Genomic DNA, 24,947 nt, shown 5'->3' with positions numbered 1-24,947 from the left:
GAATAAAAAAGCATTTGCATTTCAGCATGTTTTATTTTTTATGTTCAAAGAAGTTACAGAGGCAACTGGCAGATCACAAATAGTTGTTGGAAAGCAGGTGAACCAAGTACCTTGCCGTAGAGCTAATGTTTTCTTAGGTTTTTCTAGTTTCCAGGAAGCTATGAGTACAATCAGAATCATCACTTTCATGAAGCTTCATCATGGCATGGAGCCTTAATACCACCACAACTACCGTTTTTAAAAGAACAGTCTTTGTCTAAAGTTGCTCGAATAATCTCTTCCATTCTCTACAGCCTAGATACTGAAAACACAAAATGCCACCTTGGGGATTCAGTCTAATTTTTTAAATTAAAGACAATTGTGTACCTTCAGTAATTAAGTTTTATTAATACCATCTTATTATTTTTTAATTATCAGAGTTAAGTTTTATTAACACTATTTTTATACTGTATTAAAGTGTCCAGTGTGAGCCTCAGGACATGTAATATCCACTTTGCTTGCTTCTCACACCTTCTCAGGTCTTTTTTTTTTTAAGTTTTTTTTTTCTTTTAATATGACCACTTTAAGTCACAATACAGTATTGTAATCTACAACTCAAGATTGTACAGCGTATCTCCAGACCTTATTCATCCTGCATCTCCTTCAGGTTTTTACTCAAATGTCATCTTCTCAGTGAAACCTCCCTGGCCACTTTATCTAAAATTATAGCTCCCCACCCAACTCCTCCAAATGCCTGACACTACCGGTCTCCTTTCTCTGATTTACTTTTTCTCCTCAGAATGTATCACTATATACCATGGTACATTACATACCTGTGTTCCCTACTATAGCTCCATTAAGGGACTTTTATCTTTTCTACTTCTGAATCCTCAGTGCCTAACACCACACCTGACATAGAGTAGGCTTCCGATAGCTGTTGAATCAAAGGACAGACACCCAGCAAACCTTGGATTTCAAATGCTTAAAAAAATTTCAAACTCCCAGTCATTTCTCAGGTCTCTTTTCCTCAATAAACATCTCTTATATTAAAATTTTGTTATGAGATTCAATGGGAAGGGGCACAATTATGATGTAATAGATAGTTCTTTGCATACTTGCTTAAGTATGCTAATGTAAAGATTGGCCAACAACTTAGTCATTTTTAAATTTCTTTAAAGGAAAATTGATTGTTTAAAGCAAAAATATTAACAATGTATTGTGGAGTTTATAACAGTGTAGACATGAAATGTATGACAATAATAACACAAAGGACTTTACAAGGAAATGCAAGCATTTTGTTGTAAGGACCTTAGGTTAAATGTTACATTATTTTAAGGTAGATCATGAGAAATTTAAAGATGCAGACTATAAACCCTAGAGCAACTTCCAAAATTCATAAAACAAGAGGTATAGCTCATAAGCTAATAGTGGAGATAATATTCAAAATATCAAATCCCAAAGAAATCAGGAAAGAAGAAAAAAAACAAATAGAAAACAATGGGCAAATATAAATTCAACCATACTGCTAATTAACTGTACTAGAAGTAAATGGTCAAAACATTCCAATTAAAAGGCACATGGTCACAATGAATAAAAAGTAAGGCCCAAATACATCTTGTCGACAATAAATGAGCCATAAATATAAAATATAAATAGATTAAAGATTATTAGAGGATGGAAAAAGATACACTAATCTTAAGAAAGCTCTAGTGGCTATACTAATATCAAAGTAGACTTCAGAATAAGAAATATCACCATAAATAAAGAGGGCATTTCATAATGATGAAAGAGCTAATTCATCAAAACATAATTTTAAATATACATGCACCTAACAGCTTCAAAGCACACAAAGCAAAAACTTACAGAGTTGAAAAGAAATTAATAGACAAATCCACAATTATTGTTGGAGGTTTTTAACATGCTTCTCTTTCAGTAGCTGACAGATCAAGTAAATAGAAAATCACTTAGGATACAGAAGATCTAAACAATGCTATCTTCCAATTTGATTTAACTGACATTTAAAGAACACTACTCAACAAGAACAGAGCACATATTCTAAATGCATGTAGAACATTAATCAAAATAGGCCACATAATAGGTCATAAAACAAATCTCAACAAATTTTAAAAGGCTAAGATTGTACAGAGTATATTCTGTCTACAGCAAAATTAAATTAGAAATAAATAATAGAGAGAAATCAGGAAAATCTTCCAATATTTAGAAACATAAACATCATATTTAACTCATGGATTAAATGGAAATCACAAAAAAATTACAAAGTATTTTCAACTGAATGGAAATAAACATACAAAATGTCAGTGTTTGGAAATGCAATTAAAATAGTGTTAGAGAGACATGTGTAACCTTAAATGCTTATATTAAAAAAGTCTAAAATAAATAATCTAGTAAGCTTCTAAAGAAGCTAAAAAAAAAGAGCAAATTAAACCCAAAGAAAGTAGAAAGAATGGACTAATAAAGAGCTGAAACCAATGAAATAGAAAATAAACATAATCAAATGCTTATTCTTTGGGGAAAAAACTCAAAATCAATAAAATGGAGAAAGCTCTAGTTAGACTGATCAAGAGAAAATGAGAGAAGATACAAATTATCAATACTAGGAATAAAAGAAAGGACATCACTGCAAACTCTACAGAAATTAAAAGGATAATATACAAACATTAAAAATCTTATGCCAATAATTTGACAAGTTGGATGAAATGAATACAGTCCTTGAAAAAACATAAATTACCACAACTGACACAAAAAGAAACAGAAAAACCTGAATCTCTCCATATCTGTTAAAGAAGTGGAATTTATAACTAAAAACATCCCCTCAAAGATTCTAGCCAACATTTAAAAGGAAATAATACCAACCCTACATGTACTCTTGCAGAAAAATGAAGGCACTAAAACTAAAAAACTATAGGACAGTACGCCTCCAGATGAAAAAGTAGTACATCTTGGCCAAGTGGGGTAGGGCACCTAAGTTAGGTGCTGGGCATATTTATGAATAAAACAGCTAAAACTCTTTCCCACATGGGCACAGCCTTGTGTGAGACGTTGTTACCGATGGGGGGGACTAATGCCTGGAAGACAAATAACTTGCCAGAGGACACAAAAACAACATTTGGATCCAGATCCCTAAAATTCTAAACCCTGTAATTCTATTATACTATACTCCATATCACCCATCATACTTTGTGCTGACAATCTCAGGATTTTATGAGACATTTTTAACAGTCAATATTTTTAAGCATCTATGTACCAGACTAGGTTTTGTGCTTAGTACTGAAATGAGAGTTCTAATGCCATAATTACCATGGCACTTAGAGAACTGTCCTTTCAGTCCTATGGTAAGAGAGTCCCTGAAGCAAAAATGTGAAGTGGTTACATAGCAATGATTCTCAGCAATTTTCTAGTTAGTTTGATTTTTTGATAACGTTATTTACTTCTTTTCACCATTTCAGAATTGACTGTACTAAAAATACATGTTTTTTATAGACATTTTAATAACACATGTTTTAAAGAATACATATATTATTATACATATTACTACATATATCTAAATTTTAGTCAGAGCTATCCTCTCTGGACTCAGTTCTCCTCTAACTATTTCCCCTCTAAGAAATACTTTCCTTTAAGAATATAAATTTATGGAAAAGGAAAAACCATTATTAAATAAATATAATAAATTTAAAAATTTTAAAAATTAATTCACATTTGTTATAATTTAAACCACATTACTTTCCTATTACTCTGGTTCTTTGACCCCTTTGTATTAGTATTTTCTTTGGTTTTTGTACTCTAAAGGAATTAAGTAACTTGCTTAACCACTGTGCTACGTTCAAGAATGCAAACTGTCAAGTGACAGACCCAAAGCATTTATAATGAAAAAAGGTGGAGAATCCAAACAGGAACACAGGTATCTCTCTTAACACCATGTTCTTTTCAACAGATTGATATCATCAGCATATATTTACATAAGCCGAACTACTTACCTGATTATGTGCATTAATGTTATGTTACTCAAAGAGTACATACTAGGTATTATCCTATTTTGCAATCCTAGATTGTGGTATTCTGATATTGAATTTCACATAGCAGATGACAGAGGACCATTACAAAGTTCTGAAGATAAGTAGCGGCTTTCATCATTTATTCACAAGACAGAGGCAATGAATACCAAAAGGCTATACATAAAAACTAGAAAGTTAAAGATGACTCATTTTAACAAAATAAAATACATATAAGATTAATGATTAGTGAGTGTAAGCAGATAAAAAACAATACAAAAGTAATGCACAAAAATATAATTTTCATTATATACCTAAAAGACTGTCAGTAAGAAAAATAATACAATATTGCTTCCTATATTACAGCCCTATAGGGATGATATGTAAAAGTTTAAAAGTACTAAGGTAATAACCAAAAAATATTTTAAACTATATAGGTGACAGGCTGAGTATGATTCTCTTTTTTAATCAGAAGCTTAAAATGGCCAACAAACATGACAGATTTATAACCTCCTTCCTCATAAAAGCAAAATGAAACCTTTTTGTCCTCATCCAAATTACATGTTATTATTTGGGACTGCAAAGCTTTCTACTTTCTTTTCTTGTCTAGTGATGTATCTACGCTATTACTCTGGAAATATAAATTGCAGTTTTGCTAAAAACTAAAAAACTACGAGCTCTTCAAAGAAAAGGTTCAGTTTAAACACAAGTATAATTGATAGTTAATATTTTCATAGTTTAAATCGGTGAAATACAAATGACTCACAGCCTACTTTGTTTTATGGAAAATACAGAAGTATGTATTCTTTACACTTTATCTAGTCACACTAACAACTAGCAAAGTCTTCAGTATGGGAATACCAATCTACTTATGGACAACATATACGATAATATGAACTAATATAAAAGTGTTTTGCAGTGGTAATCACAAATTGTTCTTTTCAGATTTTATAGATTAAGAAGCCTATGGCAAACTACGAAATGAAAAGGGAGTTTTCACATAAAAGCTGTATGTCAATCCAGTACAGTTTACTTCAAATAAGTTATTTTATTGATTTCCTAAGACTATGCATAGTATTCAAATCTGTGATTGTTATTTGGAGGTACTGTCACTTGGCTGATAAATACTCTAGAAAATTTTGGGGTTGCCTCTTAAATGGAGGTCAATGCTAAAACTACAGCAGCTACTGCCTCAGGAGACATACATATTTAAATACAATTTAAGAGTTCTAATCAATCACAGAAGTTCTAACATGGTTTATAGTTCTTTCTCTTTCCTGGCTATTGCCTCTTAATCATGTCACTGGTAATTAAAAATGCTATCACTTCAGAGATAGGATAATAACAGGGAAACAAACTTCAAATATACTGGTGGTGGTTGAAATTAATTTTAGAATCCAGTTTGTTGTAACCAATGGAGGAGAAGGCTAGTCTGAATAAAATCTACATCATTTAAAAAGCAGTATTATTACATTTTAGGTACAATGAATCACTCTAAAGACTTGCCCGATGGGAGACCTACTTTTACATGAGTATTAATATATGCAAGAAAAAGCTCTTTGTATTTTAATGTGGCTTATTTTTTAATAGAAGTAGCGATGTCTCATGAAATACTGCTTAAATTATTCATCTGATTAGCTAATTCTTCAGAAATAGGTAAACTTTAACCTAGCCCTTATTAAAAACAAAAGAAAAAAATGAATAAGATTCCATGTATCTGAACCCAATTATTACAATTCATCCTACTTAGTGTTCAGTAAAATTAAAGACAAATTGGCTACTAAATGCTTTCATGTGATGTTTCTGATAAAAAGATAGTTATAAATAAATGTATTACGTCCCCCTTACCAATATGAGCTCTGTCAGATATGATAAGCCTTTTTTCCCAGCCTTCCAGACCTAGAGGGAAGGGAAAAAAAGATACATTTAATTGAACATTTTGTATAATAATTTTTAAATCTTAATTTCCTTAGAAATACACTGTTTAGCTCTCTTCCACTGGAGGCCTACACGCCGCGGCTGGGGCCGCCGCCATGTCTCTAGTAATCCCCGAGAAGTTCCAGCACATTTTGCGAGTACTCAACACCAACATCGATGGGCGGCGGAAAATTGCCTTTGCCATCACTGCAATTAAGGGTGTGGGGCGAAGATATGCTCATGTGGTGTTGAGGAAAGCAGACATCGACCTCACCAAGAGGGCAGGAGAGCTCACTGAGGATGAGGTGGAACGTGTGATCACCATTATGCAGAATCCACGCCAATACAAGATCCCAGACTGGTTCTTAAACAGACAGAAGGATGTGAAGGATGGAAAATACAGCCAGGTCCTGGCCAACGGTCTGGACAACAAGCTCCGTGAAGACCTGGAGCGACTGAAGAAGATTAGGGCCCACCGAGGCCTACGCCACTTCTGGGGACTTCGTGTACGAGGCCAGCACACCAAGACCACAGGCCGCCGTGGCCGCACCATGGGTGTGTCCAAGAAGAAATAAATTTGTGGGCGTTGTCTGTTAATAAATAGTTTATACAGTTAAAAAAAAAAAAAAAAAGAAATACACTGTTTAAAAGTGTTTTTCACCTAAGTAGTCATTTTAGCATCTTTTTTTCTGCATAGGAAATATGTTTAACAAGAATTTTCTCACCTGTCATTCATTATACAAAGTCGTTCACAAATTCCTTCTAAATGTTTTGCTCTAAAAAGCTCCAAACTCAAGCCAGCCATAGCCACATAAAATACTTTTAGGAATCCAAAACAGAAATGGTAGGAAATATCATTTTGTTGGGGCGGTACGACGGGGGGAGTGGGATGTGAGGGAGTGTGGGTGAAGTTCAAAGCAAGGGGAGAATTTTGAGAAAAGGGAGTTAATTTGGGGTATGGCACCCGTTCCCAAAAGACAATTATAAAAAGTGTGATTAGGGCTTCCCTGGTGGTGCAGTGGTTGAGAGTCCGCCTGCCGATGCAGGGGACACCGGTTCGTGCCCCGGTCCGGGAAGATCCCACATGCCACGGAGCGGCTGGGCCCGTGAGCCATGGCTGCTGAGCCTGCGCGTCCGGAGCCTGTGCTCCGCAACGGGACAGGCCACAACAGTGAGAGGCCCACATACCGCAAAAAAAAAAAAAAAAAGGGTGATTAAACAAAATAATAAAATGTTCTAATTCCTCCAAAGTACTATCAATTACTGCACTTATCACACTGAATTATAAGAAGATACATGTGTCTCCCCATTTAAGTGTGAATGCCTGAGAGTAGGGGCCATGAATTTTCATAGTATGGGGTCTGTCATCCAATAAATGTTCAAGAAAAATGATTGTTGAATGAATCTAAATATTCTTCTTTAAAGAGAGTAACTTAGTAGGCTATATGCATTCTAAGGATAAGCCAATGAGCCCTATTTTCAAAATTAGTATTTGAATATTAAAAATTAGCTGTTAATTTTGATAATATCCAAAGATTTGTTTTACAAATATTCCTTATAGATTAAAGAAGTTATTAAGCGCCCCCCATAGCTGTTTTTGATATGTAACATGTATTCTAAAGTTTGCTTAGGGAATATTATAACAAAATATTACAAAGAAACTCAATAAAGTAGATTCAGCTGGGTTAGATAGGCCAGAAGGGAAAAGAGTAGGGCAAAATTGTAAAGGGGATGAAGGACAGCAGAGAGCAGCAAGGGAACCTCAAGGTGACCAGTTAAAAAGGCAGACACAACATACAGGTAAAATGCAGGGAAGACAACAGAGATAATAGCAAGACAGGATTCTGTGAAGTCAGATTTAGTTGTTAGGAACACTTGAGGATGGATTGCTACTTTTAAACGTGAAAAATAGACGTTAACGATGTAATAGAATTTAGTTCTTTAAATATGAGCTAAGGGAAAACTACACTAATGATTTTCCTCAATTGTGTATCATTTGCATTGCCACATTCCCCTCAAACACTAGCAAGGCAGCCTAACTGAATGTAAACAGACTTCCAAAAATCCAGAAGAGATTAGAAAAGGCAGGAAATCAAGTCTTTTTTTTTTTTAAAGATGGAAGTGGATACACTGCATAGAAGAAGCATTTCCCTCATTTGGAGGCAGGGACCTAAAAAACCTCTTTTGTCCCTGGGTTGTAGTAACCAAGGGAGTTCCAGATCTTCTAGGAAATGAGACTAAAAGTGTACAAAATGGGCTACAGTGGCTTTCTGACTGCCTTAAGCTGATTTTTGGCTTGTTTAGAAATGGATGCTAACGAGCACAAATGACAAAATGAACTCATGAATTTCCTAGAGTTTTGCCACCAGCATATAGTAATTCTAGCTACTTAAAGTTTGCAGATGACCAATGTGTAAAAAATCAGGACTTACACAATGACCTTGTTATGTTTGTCTTTTGTTTAGAACACTGATTATAATGAATAAAATTTAATAACTGACATTAAAAATTTTGTCCTACAATAATCTGCAATTTTAAAGTAGAAGACAAAAATGTTAAGTTTTTCTGGAATGAAAGTCCAATAATACTTCATTAAAAAAAATAAATAACTGGCTGCCAGACAAAGCAGACTCATTCTTTCATACCTTTTCCTTTTTGAACATTTTTTTCTGCTTCCTCAAACAATCCAGGTAGATGAATTACCACACCATTTCCTAAAAAAAAAAAAAAAAAAAACCACAAATAAGCAAATCCCAAATTTAAACATCTGTATTTATAATATAGACATACATCTTCAATAACTCTTTATCTAGAATAGTAGAAGAGTGAGGCACTTTGATTAGTAGGACATTCTAATTTATCAGGGAGTTACCACAGAAATGATTCCAAGTTTTAAACGGTAGTATAATGTAAATACATAATAGAACATAATACACAGAATATAAAACACTAAAACTATACTCAATATAATTTCAAATTTCTTTGAAACAAAGTGAAACTATTATTTTGAAAGAAACTAGTTATATAGGTTTAGGCAAACTGAACCAGATCCCAGTCTTTCAAACTGGGGACTCAAACCTATTAGTGGCCATAAAATCAATTTATTGGGTTGTGATGAGCATTTTTAAAAATAAAAGACTACAAGAGAAAATATCAGATTGCATCTTATGTTATAAGCGTTCAGAACCAATCCATGAAACACAGACCTCTTGTATTTCTTACTATGCTTCATAGTGTTTGGAAAACTGATTTGATGATCTAACACTTTGTTATACAATTAAGATTGCCAATGATCAGAAATAAATGCAAAGTAATCATTCCAAAAAAGTTATTAGTGCTAAATGATCTAAAAGAGTTGTAAAACAGCCAAAGTTAGGTATATTCCAGAAGGTACCACTGTCAAGATTAATAAGCAATCAATGAATCATTTGATTAGAGATTAAATAAGTTTAGATTATGAAAAATAAACATTATTATCCATTGGGGGAAAAAAGTCCCTAAGTTCAGTCTATATACTTACCAATGAATGCCGTAACATTAGGATTAATTATTCCACTAGGTAAAAGATGAAAATCATACTCCACAGAATCTACAACAACTGTATGGCCAGCATTATTTCCTCCCTGAAATACAAGATTGGGAAAAATGAACCTGACAATAAATATGACAAGTAATATATCTCCTTCCAAAGTGAATTAACGATCTCCTGCTAAAATGTCAATAAGGCAACCCAAGTATTTGCCATGAATACTTATTCTTTACAGGCTTTACAATAGTTTGTCTATCCTCTCTCCTTTCCCTACTTGAATGGTTATTCCTAACAGGATCTGGAAATTGGAGAGTTCAGGTTTCTGGAAGATAGGACGACATATCCCTTTTTATTTTATTTTATTATTATTATTTTTTTGGCTGGGTTGGGTCTTCATTGCTGCATGCGGGCTTTCTCTAGTTACGGCGAGCGGGGGCTACTCTTGTTGGTATGTGCGAGCTTCTCATTGCGGTGGCTTCTCTTGTCGCAGAGCATGGGCTCTAGGCGCGCGGCTTCAGTAGTTGTGGCACGTGGGCTCAGTAATTGTGGCTCGTGGGCTCTGGAGCGCAGGCTCAGTAGTTGTGGTGCACAGGCTTAGTTGCTCCACGGAATGTGGGATCTTCCCAGACCAGGGCTCGAACCTGTGTCCCCTGAATTGGCAGGCAGATTCTTAACCACTGCGCCAACAGGGAAGTCCCATATCCCTTTTTAAAAGAGAAAAAAGCGAACAAAGTACAGGGAACAATTAGTTTGTTATTCTGTTTCCGGCACTATGTGGAACATGTAGCAATCTAATTAATTTTCCATGATATTTATCTTAAAAAATCCTTAAAATAGAAAAATCTATCCAGTTACCCTGACTTGATATAAATATTCATATAATTCTCATTGTCCTAAGAGTGTGTCAAGCAACTTTGTGACCTAAAATTATTATTCTTACATGGACTTATCAGCGAGGATATCTCCCAAGTAAATCCCTCAAATATTGGTTATCCTGGAGAATAATTTTTAAATTTTAAAATCAGTCTCATGAGTTTGGTTAGTGACCGATTCCTTGAATCTGCTCATCTCTGGCTAAAGTAATACACTGGGTCAAGGAACCTCTAAAGCTGAGAATCATAGCATAAACCCATGGTGAAACGTCCACTCTATGAAACAAAATGTGAAGTTGAATTATAAAAATTAGGTACAAAGGAGACTGAATATTAAGTGACCAGATAATATTTCTAATTTCTAAGTTTAAAAAGCATGGGGAAAAGACACAAATCAATTTGATTATGTTTTCACTTTTACAAAATACTAACAAAAGCTTTAAAATAAACAACAAACTAGGAATATATCTGAACAAATAAAAGGTTTAACAACATCTTTGTGGGACATTTAAAAAAAAAAACCAATCAAAACGATATCTCCTGAGGATGACTAGTTTAACTTGATCACAAGGCTATCTGACAGATGTATTTTACTTACTTTTACCATCATCATCATGAATTCACAAAAATGCCAGAAAAATAGGTCCTGAAAAAAAATCTTCAAAAAAGCAAATACTTATTTACACTGTGTTTTGCACTGTACAGAGCAAAGAACTCCTTGCTTAAAGACTAGTGTATGTCGTGTAAATTAAAAAAAAAAAAAAAAGACTTGGTGGTGGTGGCCTATAGTCCACAAGATAACAGGCAGATGACAAGACACAGGAAGGACAGAAGTGGTAGTGTTAAGCAATACCTCCTTCACTTGATACCGTCAAGGCAACAGGTGAATATTTTTTACTATTTATGTTTTGTAGGCAACATCTGCATATGATACAAAAGGCACAGAAGGATGCACAACAAAAAGTGAAGTCCTTCCCATACTCCACCCTCCCCTTCCCTGCTACAAGGCTGCTGTTACCACCAGCTTTTTGTGTCCTTCCCTAAGTAATTTTGCATATACAAACACATATTTATACATTGTTTTATTCCACCTATACAAATGGTAGGAAAGATACACACCTGGGCAGCTTGCTTTTTTACTTAACAAATCTTGGAGCTCATTCCATAACCTTGTAAACAGAACATCTCATCCTTTCAACAGCTGCACTACATTCCTTTTTATATGGACACATAATTTATTAAACTGGACCCAAAGAAAGACATTCAGATTGTTTCCAACCTTTTGTCATTATTAACAATGTTGCAATACACTTCCTGGTACACACTTTATTATTATTTCACACTTGGCAGGTTTATCACCAATCCTGACAGAATCTTAAAACATATATTACATAACAAAAGAATATATTGATCTTAACTTAGTCTTTTTTAAATAACCCACAGGACAATTCTTACTTGGTTTTTATGGTTTTCCTTTTACTCTATCCCTCATACCAATATTAGCCTTTTCATCACAACTTTTTATGATTTAGGAAACGTCCCCCAACTTTTCAGGAAAAATTTTTTCAGAGTATGAAGCTCACTAAAATTTCCTCAAATCCTAGGAAAGTGTTAATTTGTTATTATAACTATTTACTCTAAATTGTTATAAAACACTAAATTTAATGAATTTGTATTAAAGTGTTAATAGTATTGGTGACTTTGAGACAAACAACCAATAAAGCATTATTATTTAAGCAGAACCAGTTTTCTTTTTAATCCATCATTTGCTTAATATAAAAAACAATCTACTCTGTAATTTTGATGTAGACCTTTAAAGTAAGTCTCCTTTACACAAAGTTATTTTTACAGATATACTAATCATTTGGTGAAATAATTATTAACTCGGTTGTTCTTGTGTGTAACAAAGCCTACTACTCTCTTAGATAATATCTTACCAAGACAGGAAGTAATGATGGAAAGATAGTGGCTGATACGTTTGTTTGTTTGAGGCAGGTGGTTGTGATTGGCGATCAATGACTTGAGGGCGATAAATGACTTGAGGGCGATAAATTGCTTTAATTCTTTGAGTCCTTCCAAGTTTACATACAGGTGGTGGTTCAGGCTGGAAAAGTTCAGCTGCAGAAGGCTTGAAATCACACTTTAGTGAACAGCTTGCTCACTCAAACATTGACCAAGATTTTTCAATAACCAATGCCTTCCTAAGGATGGTTTAAATCCCATTTAAATTGTTTGGCTGAGTAGGAAAATATGGTTAAATAAACCCAAGAATAACCCTAAAATTTTCCTATTAAAGAGTTAGGGGAGAAAATGTAAGTGCTTATTAGTATATTCAGTCACTAGTGCCCTAAGAGGGAGTTGGGGTATAATAGCTTCTAATCTTGAAACACTCACTGTGCAGAAAAGAGTCCTGAGGTGAACTGAGAAGGAGCTACTCACAAGGAATTTCTTTTTTTTTTTTTTTTCTTTTTGCGGTATGCGGGCCTCTCACTGTTGTGGCCTCTCCCGTTGCGGAGCACAGGCTCCGGATGCGCAGGCCCAGCGGCCATGGCTCACGGGCCCAGCCGCTCCGCGGCATATGGGATCCTCCCAGACCGGGGCACGAACCCGTATCCCCTGCATCGGCAGGCGGACTCTCAACCACTGCGCCACCAGGGAGGCCCCCACAAGGAATTTCTTGACAAATTAAATCTACATATATAAAATAAGTTTGAGTATAGGGTCATTTCACCAAAAGCCCCAGATGAAGCTTCAACTTTGAAGTGCCTACTTGGATGCTAACCTAAAATATTTATAAATTGTGTGGAATATACAAAATTCTTCTTGGGAGCTCAGGAAATTGTCCTGAAACAGAGGTCCATGGAAAGGTCACATGTTATTAGCATATAGCAAAACAAAGAAGTTTCAATAGGACCACCACTGCCAGCCTCACCCAACCACTAATACCCACTACGAAGTTACAAGGGCAGATACAGTCCTCCCTCCATATCCACAGGAGATTGGTTCCAGGACTCCCACAGATACCAAAATCCACAAATGTTTAAACCCTTGTATAAAGTAGTGTAGTATTGGCATACAACATACGTGCATCCTCAAGTATACTTTAAATCATCTCTAGATTACTTATAATACCTAATACAATGTAAATGCTATGTAAATAGTCGCCAGCATGGCAAATTCAAGTTTTGCGTTTTGGAACTTTCTGGAATTTTTTTTCAAATATTTTCGATTGATGGTTGATTGAATCCTTGCATGCAGACCCCAGGGATATGGAGGGCCAACTGTACTCTGAACTGCAGGCTCCCACATTTGTGATGGAATGCTTCTCACATGGGCAAGTCTATGTAGTATGTACCAAGATAAGTAGCAAGGACATACCTGTTTAATTATGCTTAACAATTCTCCTAAGTAGCACTGGGAAGGCCAGATAAATGATGGGAGATAAATATTTCCTTATTTCTATTGATACTTTTAACAGACTCCCCAAAGCAAATTTGGTAAACTATCCTCCCAGATACAATATTAATCACATACTAATAGTTATATGTAACTACCTCTTGCTGCTTTGCTAAATTCCCATAACACTTATGATCCCAGTCATTCATGCAGCATTTAACAAATATCTCTAATTACCATAGCTGTATATTTTATACTACTTAACTAAAAAAAAAAGTTCAATTAATTGTTATACAAACAAGGAGCTGTGGAATAGTAATTAATGTTGTTTTCCAGATCAATTATTATCAATAGAGAAAATATTTCTTAATGAATCTCAGATGTCTTAATTTTTGAACATTTTTAATTCTAAAATATCCCATCTAAAACCCCAAGAAACAAACCAACCAGTGGAGCCCAAAAGTGGCTGCATAGTGTGTGGCAAGTCGCTCTGAGGAAAAACCTAAGTTTATAATGCCTTATATGATATTTTTTCTTATATTAAATAACAAGAACAAATGTAAAATTCAGTGGGGATAGATGTGAGATGATCTTTAAGTACAAGGGTTCACTACTTCTTCGCTTCCCCCGCAGCGACCAATATTAAGTTCTATGACATTGTTAGTACTTATTTGATATGGACTGATTAATTTTAGGAAACAAAACTCTACAAGTTTGAGAAAATAAAGCCATTCTATAGCCCCCCAAAAAAGAATAAATGCAAATTAATAGTATTAAAGTAAAGAATATATCAAAAAAAAAGAAATCCAGTCATCCAATCAGCACTCACCGCAATCACAAAAACATCCCCTAATTTGGTGTTTATTTTACCTATTTTCTTTGATCATTATTCTTACATTAAGATTGAATGTAAATATTAAATAAGCTTCCTAATGACCAGGAGAAAACTGTATCTCATTGAAATAAATTAGAACATTATGATGGGGGCGGGGGGAGCAGAACTAAAATTCTGTGTTCCCAAAGATGAAGAGCAAAGTTTCTTGTATATACTTTTAGTTTTTAAAAACCAATACAGCTAACTCTCATTATTTTAATTATAGTTAAAATAATAAAAACCTATTTAACACCAAACATTCTTCCCTCTAGAAAAGCACTAGAGGTCTACAGTGATATTAGAAAACAGTTTACAAATGAGAATCACCCTGAATTAATGTTTCCTCATTTCTTAATTTTCCCATATGAAATTAACTGTGGGTCAGCTACACCTTTTGTATGTTCAGTCCCTGTTTCCCTTCCCCCTCACCCCTTACTTTGTAAATCATAGTAATCATCCCCTCTGGCCACAGTAATTGATCCAGACAGGGAAACCTGATCCAAGCTTGAGCCAATCAAGCTCCTCTCTCTTGGGAATTTGATTTTCAAAGTCAGAGATGGCTATCACCTAAGGGAGCATCCTAAAGAGAAAGGCTGCCAGTTCTGGCTGCTGAGATCCCAGAAGCTGTCTGCCTTTGTCTCAGGCCACTCTAAGGTTTAGCCATCTTGGTTTTCCTTTAAACATATTGGCATTTTGCTTAAGACAATCTCTTTCCATTGCTTGCAGACAAAGAATCCAAATGATTCACAAAACAAACTCATTGCAACATGGTATGTATACAGCTGGCTCTCTAAGTTCACACCTTGTGCTAGTAATAACTGAATATAAAATGATTAACTTATGTACACCTGAAACTAATTGTAAATCAACTATACTTCAATTAAAAAATGATTAACTTCTAAATTTTAATATTTACGCTGTCAAGAATAAACCTCTAAAACATGGTACTGCAGGATACAAGGATGATATAATATTATTTAGTATTTAGTTATTTTGTAACTGTTCTCTTAAATATCATATAAGGCATTACAGACTTATGTTTTTCCTCAGAGACTTGCCACAAAATATGAAGCCACTTTTGGGCTCCACTGGTTTGTTTGTTTCTTGGGGTTTTAGACAGTATATTTCAAAATAATAGTATTTAATTCTTTTATATTGTTTCCATGTGTACTTTTTTCCCCCCAATTTAATTTTAAACTTAAGAAAGTCAGAAGACAAGTGTTTTAAAGTTTCTTTCCACCACTCCTCAGAACCAGAGGCTGTCAAGCCCAACTCTAGAATAAAAGTTTGGATCAGGAAATGTTGATATGTGTAAGTTTCTAATTAAGAAGGTCCGGGAGAGATTTAAAAAACAAAAAGAAAAGAAAAAAAAATTTAGACAGGAACAAAATGACATTAGTCTGCAAAAGTGATTCCTGAGTCTTAACTTCTTAGTTTGCTCCTAGGTCTTCCTCTTCCCAAAATCACTAGGGCAACTAAGTGAGTTTCTGCTGGGAGAGGAGATGAAGGCAGTCAATGTTACAACCCGAAACAATGATGTCTCTTTTTAGCAATAGTGTTTTGGGCTAACAATTCCATGCACATAGCCAAGAGGCATTTCTCAGGCCACTTAGGCCTCTAAAATAGTATGTGTCTTCTCTTTGTCCTTTTTGCTCTGAATACATGAACACGGTACAGTAATCACAGAGCTAAAAAAGAACATCAATCAAGAAGTCAGAGTAAACACTATGGATTACAGCAGAGCACAGCAATGCCTCAGACCCCATGCCTTTGAACTATTCCAGCAATCAAAAAAGTGTTCCCACTTCCTACCTAGTCTTCAAGCTTCTTAGAAACCTAACAATCTTTTGAGTCGGTGCTTATTACCTGTGCTGTTTTTCTTGGTAAACACTGAAAGGCCTGTGTCCCTTTCCTGATGAAACACTTCACTATTTGCCAAAACTAAAACATATCAATCCACAGCAATAAAGCAATTATAAACAAGGATGACTGTTCTTTTATAAAAACATTCATATAATTGCAATTAGCTTATGATTTCAAAGTAGAGCAGGTTTAAGTTACTAGCAGTAAGTTGATCAAATTAAACTATTCAACAGTAACCAGACACACTAGATAGGAAAACATATACAGGGTATCTGAATTTCTTTTTAGCAAAGACATCCAAGTATACTGCTCAGTTATCTCTTAAAGGCTTACGGTATCTGCTTTACCTTACAGTATTATGGTTACCTTCCAGTTTCATACACAGATAAATGTCACACAAATGACAAAAATCTCAAGTACCTTGTATTTTGTACCTTAAATTACCATTATAAAACAACTTCTCACAATGAAAATGGAACAAGCCCTTGGAGGATCTCAGGTTCCTAATTAAGAAGCTCTAGACTCAAGGTACCAAACTCTAATATACACACTTACTAAACAACGGTCAGAGATGACCAGGGTCATAGTTAGGAAGATCAGACATGCAAGCAAAAAATGCATAAACCAATAATGTTGTGCAGCTCTCTAAATGCTTGATAAAAATTCAATTAATCATTACATTTATGGAGGTATTTTCTTAATACACATTGAAATTGACTGCAGATTTCAAGTCAAAAAAGTTTTCTCTCATGAATAAAATTCTTCCTTTAAAAGGGTTTTTAAAAGCTTGATACAAAAATCCCATTTTTAAAAATTTCATGGGACCTCTTATTTTTTAAAGAGGAATTTTATTATATTGAATTAAATATAATTAAAAGTTGGTCCAATGTAAAGAACCATTCCATCCTGGAGCCAGAGTAGCCATGGGAACTGTCCTTTATTTATTGTTCTTTTCTTTCTTTCTTTCTTTCTTTCTTTCTTGACTGACTGACTGACTGACTGAAGTATAGTTGATTTACAGTGTTGTGTTAGTTTCAGGTGTACAGCAAAGTGATTCAGTTATACATACATATATATTTTTTTAAATAAATATTTATTTATTTATTTTTGGCTGCGTTGGGTCTTCATTGCTGCACACGGGCTCTGTCTAGTTGCGGCGAGCAGGGGCTACTCTTCAGTGCGGTACACGGGCTTCTCATTGAGGTGACTTCTCTTGTTGCTTAGCACAGGCTCTAGGCGAACAGGCTTCAGTAGTTGTGGTTTGTGGGCTCCAGAGAGCAGGCTCAGTAGTTGTGGCACACAGACTTAGTTGCTCCGTGGCATGTAGGATCTTCCCAGACCAGGGATCAAACCCGTGTCCCCTGCATTGGCAGGCGGATTCTTAACCACTGTGCCACCGGGGAAGTCCCATACATATATATTTTTTTCAGATTCTTTTCCCCTTATAGGTTATTACAAAATACTGAGTATAGTTCCCTGTGCTATACATACTTACTGTTCTTTTCAATTGCTTTCCCCAGACAATACTGAATACCTCAATATCCCTTTGACGTTAGATAAAAGTATTCTAATATCACCAGTCTTCACTTATTGGTATGTAGCTCAACCACATTAATCTTTGGTGTCAAAATCTGACCTAGTCCCCAAAAGATACTATAAGTAGATTTGTATTCAGTTACAGTAAGTAAGCTATTAACTATATTATCAATTTACCAGTTCACTCTAGATTTGTTCTAGGCAAAAGTTTTTCCTAGAGATACTAAAAACTACCGAACTAACCCACTAACACTCACATTTTTACAACTGAGGACTTAAAAAAACAAAGAGGTTACGGGGGTACCCACTGTTACACAGGTAGTGGAGAGGTGTTCTGCTCAATGGTTAGGCTCATGTCGGGGCTCCGGATTTACAGCTGATAGGAATGTGAGGACAAGCTCATGCCATTTCAAACATTTCCAAGTGATACTGAGAGAGATGTTAAAGGTGCAACATGAGGGTGCTGAATGACCTCACAAAGTGGGAATGGTGGGCCCATTTGAACACGAAATTGAAAACAAATTCATGACAAAAGGACAAAATACAAAATGACAACCTAATCACTACACTCCCCTCTCCCCTAGAAGTAAAATTAAAGAAACAGAATAATATTGATCTGATATTGAGATGACCTCATATAATTAAAAAATATATGCCTCAAAAATAGAGATAATGGTATATTATATACACTAATACAATAAGTTTAAATAGTGAACAACTTGGGACATCCTCATTGACCAAACTTTGAGATCTACTGCCCTCAACAAGGAAAAACTATTTACTAGAATCACAGGGCATTCAACTGAAATTTGCTGAGGAAATACACAAAAATGATACAATTATCAGTTATCTATTTTCTCATAGATACAAGAAATAAGTCTAAAATAAACTAGTAAAGCCTTTGAACATAATGGTACGTGAAAAATACTAGCTAAAAATACTACTTAACAAATGTTAATCCAAGGAAAGTTGGGGATTCCACGTTAAACTCATGCCAATAGTCAATTAAATTGTCCAGGGGTATGTTAAAATAATACAGGAAAGGGCTAAACTACTGAATTCACAGAAATTTCTAAGGGTGATCCAGGTCACCCAATAAATATTTGTTGAGTATTTACTTCCTCTCTGCCTCACACAGTACTGGGTGCTATGGAAGAAAACAAAAACTGAACAAGTCCTCTTTTTGAGAAAATGTACATTCTAGAAGGGAAAACACAATAATCCGAGAAAGCAGGAGTTAACCAAGTACACCACACACTGGTATACACTTATGTTGGCACTTGGGAAATACTACATATAAAAACCAATCCTGATAGGAGACACAGAAATAGCAATTGTTATAAAACTGGAAGAATGGCTTACCTTAAATGCTAATTCTCCACCATCTTCAAAATTATGGGAAGTGGTTTAGAAGATAATTTTAGCTGTATAAGGTCAAGGCATTAAAAAACACTGAAATTATATTCTCTTTTAAATTATCTTTCAACCTTTCTGATTATTTCAAGGAGAACGTCTCAGTTGCGGCTGGTATGTCTTTTACATTTCTTTATCACTTGCTAATAGCTGGTTTCAGAGCCTTCAGCAAATACCAGCATCTAGCTATAAATTAACATTTTTTTAATTGTGTGTACTTTTATGGCCAACTTTATATAGCAAGTGACAGGAAATACTTTCCCTTTATAATTAATTTTAGTTAATATTTTCTCTTTATATTAACTTTAAAGCCCTGGGGAAAAAACACAAAGTAATACTCTTCTACCTATTCCTGATTACAGGCAACTTCATGCCTGTAGTTGTAGCTAAGACTACCAAGCTTTACTTTCTCCAGAACAATAAATAAGTCCATGCTTAAGGTCTGGTATAAAGTACAATAGTTAAAATCTCTGTAGTTTCTACTCAACAAAATAAAGAAAATAAAGAATAATAGTTTATTTTGAGAGTATTTGGGGAGAAAAAAAAAACAGTAATATTCTCCTAATAAAACTATTTTTGTGTCGCCAGGAAGGAGCCTTCCTATTCCCATACTTCAACCCTTCGAAAAACCTGTACTAGTACCCTTCTCTATCCCCACCCTGGGAAATACTTGTTTAAGAAACAGTTGTCCACTAGACTATAAGCTCCCTGTGGGCACAAGCCCTGCCTTTTTCAGCTTTTAACTCTGGGGCTAAGTGGTCCCCTGTAGATATTCATTATGTGATTGTTGGATGAATGAACTGTGCCAGGAATTGGTCCTATACTTAATTCTTCTTCTCTTTTTCTTAAAAGACCTATCGATTTAAAATTGTCATCCTTTCATGCAAGTCCTACACACTTATTTAAGGATCTAGTGTATCTAACAAGTTATAAGTAACTTCCTATAAATCTTGAATCTAAAATACAGGTCTTAAGTGCTATGATGATGAAAATGCCACTAGTTTTGCATATATTCTTTCCAAAAAGGCATTTTATATATTAAAATATATAGTTAAAGGCAGTGTCAGCTTTTCTTTTTAAAAACACTGTATTTTTATTGGAAAAAATTCCTTATTTTATGATTCCATTAGAGATACATTATGTGTATACCACTTCTGGAGAAAGACTGTATAAAATTTGAGATTATGGCATGAATATGACAAAAATATACTGCTTAAACTCTAACAAAGTGCATATTATTTTCAATAATACACAAAACTTGAATCATCAAACGTGGCAATTCAAGCTCAAAATGTCTTTCCTAAATTTGACTTTTCCCAGCTTTCTATATATGCTTATTAAGAGTTTCAACATTCCATAACCATCAATTTTATAAGTCAGGAGAACTTACTTCACTAAGTAGATGTCAACTTACTAGGACTGACCAGATGATATAAAGTTACCAAGGTGAATCACAAGGGACATTCTTAAGTCTATTCATTACTTATCTGCCTGCACTAACAAGACATAAGAATCCTTCTAGTGATGAGCTCTTAAAAGGCACTAGAAGAATACAACACTTTTTAAATTATATAAGGAAGGTAGTAAGTCAAAACTTTCCAGGTGAGTAAAGTCTGCCTAACAAGTCTGCTCATATGTTTCTACTCTAACTTCAGCTAACATTTTAAAGCCAAACTTGGCTCCTTCTCAGTCACTTCTCTCTAGACTTTCCAAGGGCATCAGATCAGATTGGTCCATAACCTCCTTCAAGACTACTTTTTACAGTAACACAGTAGCACCTTCTCCAATCAACAAACTAATTCTACTACGTTTCAAAGGGATGTTAAAACTGAGGATCTTTCAGAATAAAGGCAAAATGGTCACATTCCCAAAACCTTCTCACAAGCCATAATGTAGCTGAACCCGAGCACTGCTATTTCTGTGTAAGGAAGATGTCAGAAATGACAGTGAAGTAAATAAACAGGTCTCAGCCTCTCTCCCCTCCTACCCAGAGTTAGGTATACTTTCATACTTCTTTCCCCACAGCACAGCCAGATCTGATTTTAAGACAAAAGGAAGGTGAAGGCCAGCCTTCTGGAGCAGCTCCTAAGGCAGTGTGAGGCAGCCCCTTTAGGGCTGTTATTAAGTCAGGTATGTGTGTTGCCAGAGGTGGAGGAATAGAAGGCTGGAAGGGAGGTGGTGGTGGTGGTGCTAGTGGTGATACTAAGAGGCAACTGGGGCAACAGCTGTCTTAACCAAGGAACGGGAAGGATGGATTTCTGCACGCAAAAAACAAGATTTCTATTTAACTTTTGATGTGCCTACGATTACCTTTGCTGCATGCTCAAATGGTACTCAACTTTAGGTAGAAAACTTCCAATCAAGTGGGCCTATGAACTTGTTAGAATGTACACAGCATCATTATATTGTGCCAGGTTAAGTTCATGAAGAAGAAACATTCTTGCAACCTAAACAGACAGTGGTTAACTTCAGATATTACACTACCATTCGTTTTGAAAGTGGTTATTGCTCAACTATTTCGAATTTTGAAATTGGTAATAGTTATCTAAGAGTCTTTACAAAGGCCTAGCCTCTAGGCTGCTTCAAAGCAAACGACAAATAGGAAGAAAGCTTACATTGAAAACCACGTGTCTCCCGGTAGGAAGTACCTTACCATTCCATTTCCCGAAAGTTCACTCTAGATGTGAGCGTAACACTGTAAATATTTCTAAATACTAGATTTGACACTCGTGTATTTCACTTGCCTCAATCGTAAAAGAGCTGGGTGGGATTCCCACCTCTGGGACCAACATGTAAAATTAATCTCCCCTTAGTATACCGGGTACGGAGTAAAAAAGCCGGGGACACTAAACAGTCATCAAACAGCCCTAAGCCCCGGAGGTGGGTTCTCATGTCAACAAAGTGGCCCGGAGGAGGCAAAGCTCTGCAAGCTCAGGGCCTGCAGGTGGGGGAGTGGTTAGTCTGGATTTCAGGGCGTTTCGGCCCACTTGGTCTCCCTGAGCGGATGGGTGATGATGGGGAAGGTTTTGCGGCCCCGTAGGGTCTCCGCCCGGAGTCGCCAGAAGGCCTCGGGCGGTAGCTCCTCAAATTCGAACAGTAGCCCACCTCCACCCCGGCCTCAGTCCTGGGTTTGAGCACTGGTCCCCAGACCGAGAACTGCAACTCCCCAGGCATCGCGCATCTCAAAGGCTCCCCGTCAAGCCGCATCTTCCTCCTGAGCCACCCCGAGCCCTCAGCCCAAGGCCCCAGGGCAGGGGTCTCCGACCTCCCGCCATTTCTCCACGTCGCCGCAGCTCATAATAAGAGGAAAGAACCTCAAGGTGACACCTTATTTTGGACGGTGGATGCGAGTTCTGGGCCCGAACTCAGGGACCGGCTTCCCATCAGAGCCCGGCCGCCTCACCTGGCAGCGGCACACGATGTCTGCGTCCTGCGCCAGCAGATCCACCACCTTCCCCTTGCCTTCGTCGCCCCACTGCGCGCCGAGCACCACCGTCACCCGGTTCCCTCCGGGCCGCGCCCTGGGGCGGCCGCAGTCGCCGTTGGGCAAGGAGGATGCCGCCGGGTTGGTCTCTGCGAACGCCATGGCTCCAGAGACGCGAGGAGAGCCCGAAGGGGACGCGGGCGGCCGGGAGTGCGCGAACTCAACTGCTCTGCGGCCGCCAGCCACATGCGGAGGAAGAAGGAGCCAGAGCCAGCCCGCCCCCGCCCCGCCTGCCGGGTCGCCACCCTCCCGCCAGGCCCGCCCCGCGCTCCCGCCGCCCTCGGCTTGGGGGGAAACCAGGACCTCCCGGAGGACGCCGGCCTCGACAGCACCGCCCCCAGGAAAAGACCACGCCCCTTCCACGGCCGGGCGCGCCCCTGCAGGGCGAACCGGGCGAGCGGAAAGGGGCGGGGGCGGGGCTTCGAGCGCGCTTCAGCCTCAACGCCCCGCCCACCCGCCCTTCCTCCCGCTTTTCAAACTGGAGAGGCGGGGAGGTGTGTGCCTGTGCGTCAGACTACAACTCCCGGCAGCGCTCTGGCGGAAGCGACGTATACCAGTGATTTGGTGTCTGCCATCTGCACGTTTCAGTCTCTGAAAATGTTCATATTTAAATAATTTTTAATTTGTTTTTATTAAGGGATAAGATAGTGTGTACAAAATACAAAGGGTGCAATTTCAAAATACAAATGGGATGAAATTGAAACGTACTATAGATTTAGAATTTCGAAAGTAAAGGTCTGGAAGTAAGAACAGAGATGGGAACAGGCATTAAAAAGGCAAACTCGAAAGTAAAGCAGTAATGTAGAGGACATTAGGCCAGAAAATGTAGAGAACACGTAGAGTCCTATACCTTCTCATTTTACATATTAGTAACAGAAGTTCAGAGAGAAGGAATGAATTGCCCATGTCGTACAATATATGCCGAATACTATAATGCACTTTTAATTCCCACAACCATATGAGGTAGGTAATACTATCTTATCCTTATTTTACAGGGTTTAAAAGTTAGTAAACTTCCTCCAGTGAGGGTTGAATTGGTACCTAAATGGTCTGAGTCCAGAGCCCAGGTCCTTTCTGTAGTGTTTAGTGTTTCAGTTGTCGCTAGGTTCCCAAGTATACTGTGAAAATAAATTAAGCTCATTTTAAGTGGAGTCAGGAAGCCCCAACGGGGTAGCTGTCATGCAGGTACCACTCCTAGCAGATTGCATAACCAGAAGGAAGAAGGAAGATAAGAATATTACTCTTCTTCTGGGATAAGGGAAGACATTTTTCACATAGGAATTTTATCTCCTGCTTTTTAAAAAAAGAGGGCAGATTCCTCCCTGCCCCAGCAACAATGCTCTAACCTTTGAAATCTTTTTGCCACTTTAGTTAAATGAATAAATATTATTTTATAATGATCTGTGATCCAATTTAGTCATGTCCAAAATTTTTGATATTTTTGAAAAACTTCCCCCAAATCTAACTATAAATGAAGTCTTTTTGACCTTAAACTAACTTTGGGATTTTTTTGGAGGGCCTCTGGAGCATCTTGAAGGATCTGTTCTCTCTCTTTATTAAAAAGGAGATATTAAACTAATTAGGCTTATTTGGGAAATTACATGGGAAGCATTGTCAAATAAGAAATAATACTAAGTCTTCTTTATATTGCATCTGCATATGTTATAAATGTTTCAGAAATTATGACATTCCTAGAAATCTTGATATGTTCTGGTGTTTTATCATTCATAATTCTAGCTATTATCTTAAAATGTGTGTCATAGAACTTACCAAATTCCCATGTCAATTCCATAATAATGGACTCTTATTGGATCTTTAATAACAGACATTTAAGTCTTTTGTCATTCACAGAGAGTTACTGTTTTACTCTGATGCTTTGCAAAAATATTCCTATAAAAATGCTTCGTCATCAAGGAGATTCCTGGAAAAGACCCTAACAAATACTCTGGAACAGGGGCCCCCAACCCGCACAGTGGGAGGTGAGAGGCAGGGGAGCCAGCGAAACTTCATCTGCCGCTCCCCATTGCTCGCGTTACCGCCTGAAGCATCCTCCCCACCCAACCCCGGTCCG

At 36.7% G+C, this 24,947-nt stretch overlaps 2 protein-coding genes across 2 annotated transcripts in view; one reads left to right on the top strand and one right to left on the bottom strand.

Annotated features, from left to right (window-relative positions):
• Positions 1-23,089, bottom strand: part of ADSS2 (adenylosuccinate synthase 2) — a 40,849-nt gene extending 17,760 nt beyond the window's left edge. The window contains exons 1-4 of the mRNA XM_082612860.1: positions 22,796-23,089; positions 9,430-9,532; positions 8,555-8,623; positions 5,841-5,891 (exon numbers count right to left, since the gene is read on the bottom strand). Of these exons, the coding sequence (XP_082468986.1) occupies positions 5,841-5,891; positions 8,555-8,623; positions 9,430-9,532; positions 22,796-22,978 (406 nt within the window). The 5' untranslated portion in view covers positions 22,979-23,089. The remainder of the gene's footprint in view (positions 1-5,840; positions 5,892-8,554; positions 8,624-9,429; positions 9,533-22,795) is intronic.
• On the top strand, positions 5,986-6,504 carry LOC309799635 (small ribosomal subunit protein uS13-like). The gene has a single exon (XM_082612980.1). It carries the CDS (start codon positions 6,026-6,028, stop codon positions 6,482-6,484), a length of 459 nt encoding a protein of 152 aa, XP_082469106.1. The 5' UTR covers positions 5,986-6,025; the 3' UTR covers positions 6,485-6,504.
• Positions 23,090-24,947: the final 1,858 nt, after the last annotated feature.

The sequence above is a fragment of the Mesoplodon mirus genome (assembly GCF_964341445.2).
Source record: "Mesoplodon mirus genome assembly, chromosome: 3".
Taxonomy (NCBI): Eukaryota; Metazoa; Chordata; class Mammalia; order Artiodactyla; family Ziphiidae; genus Mesoplodon; species Mesoplodon mirus.
This window is presented reverse-complemented; position numbering and strand designations above follow the sequence as displayed.

Coding starts and splice junctions, on each gene's coding strand:
- LOC309799635 (XM_082612980.1), top strand. CDS start 6,026: ATGTCTCTAGTAATCCCCGAGAAGTTCCAGCACATTTTGCGAGTACTC.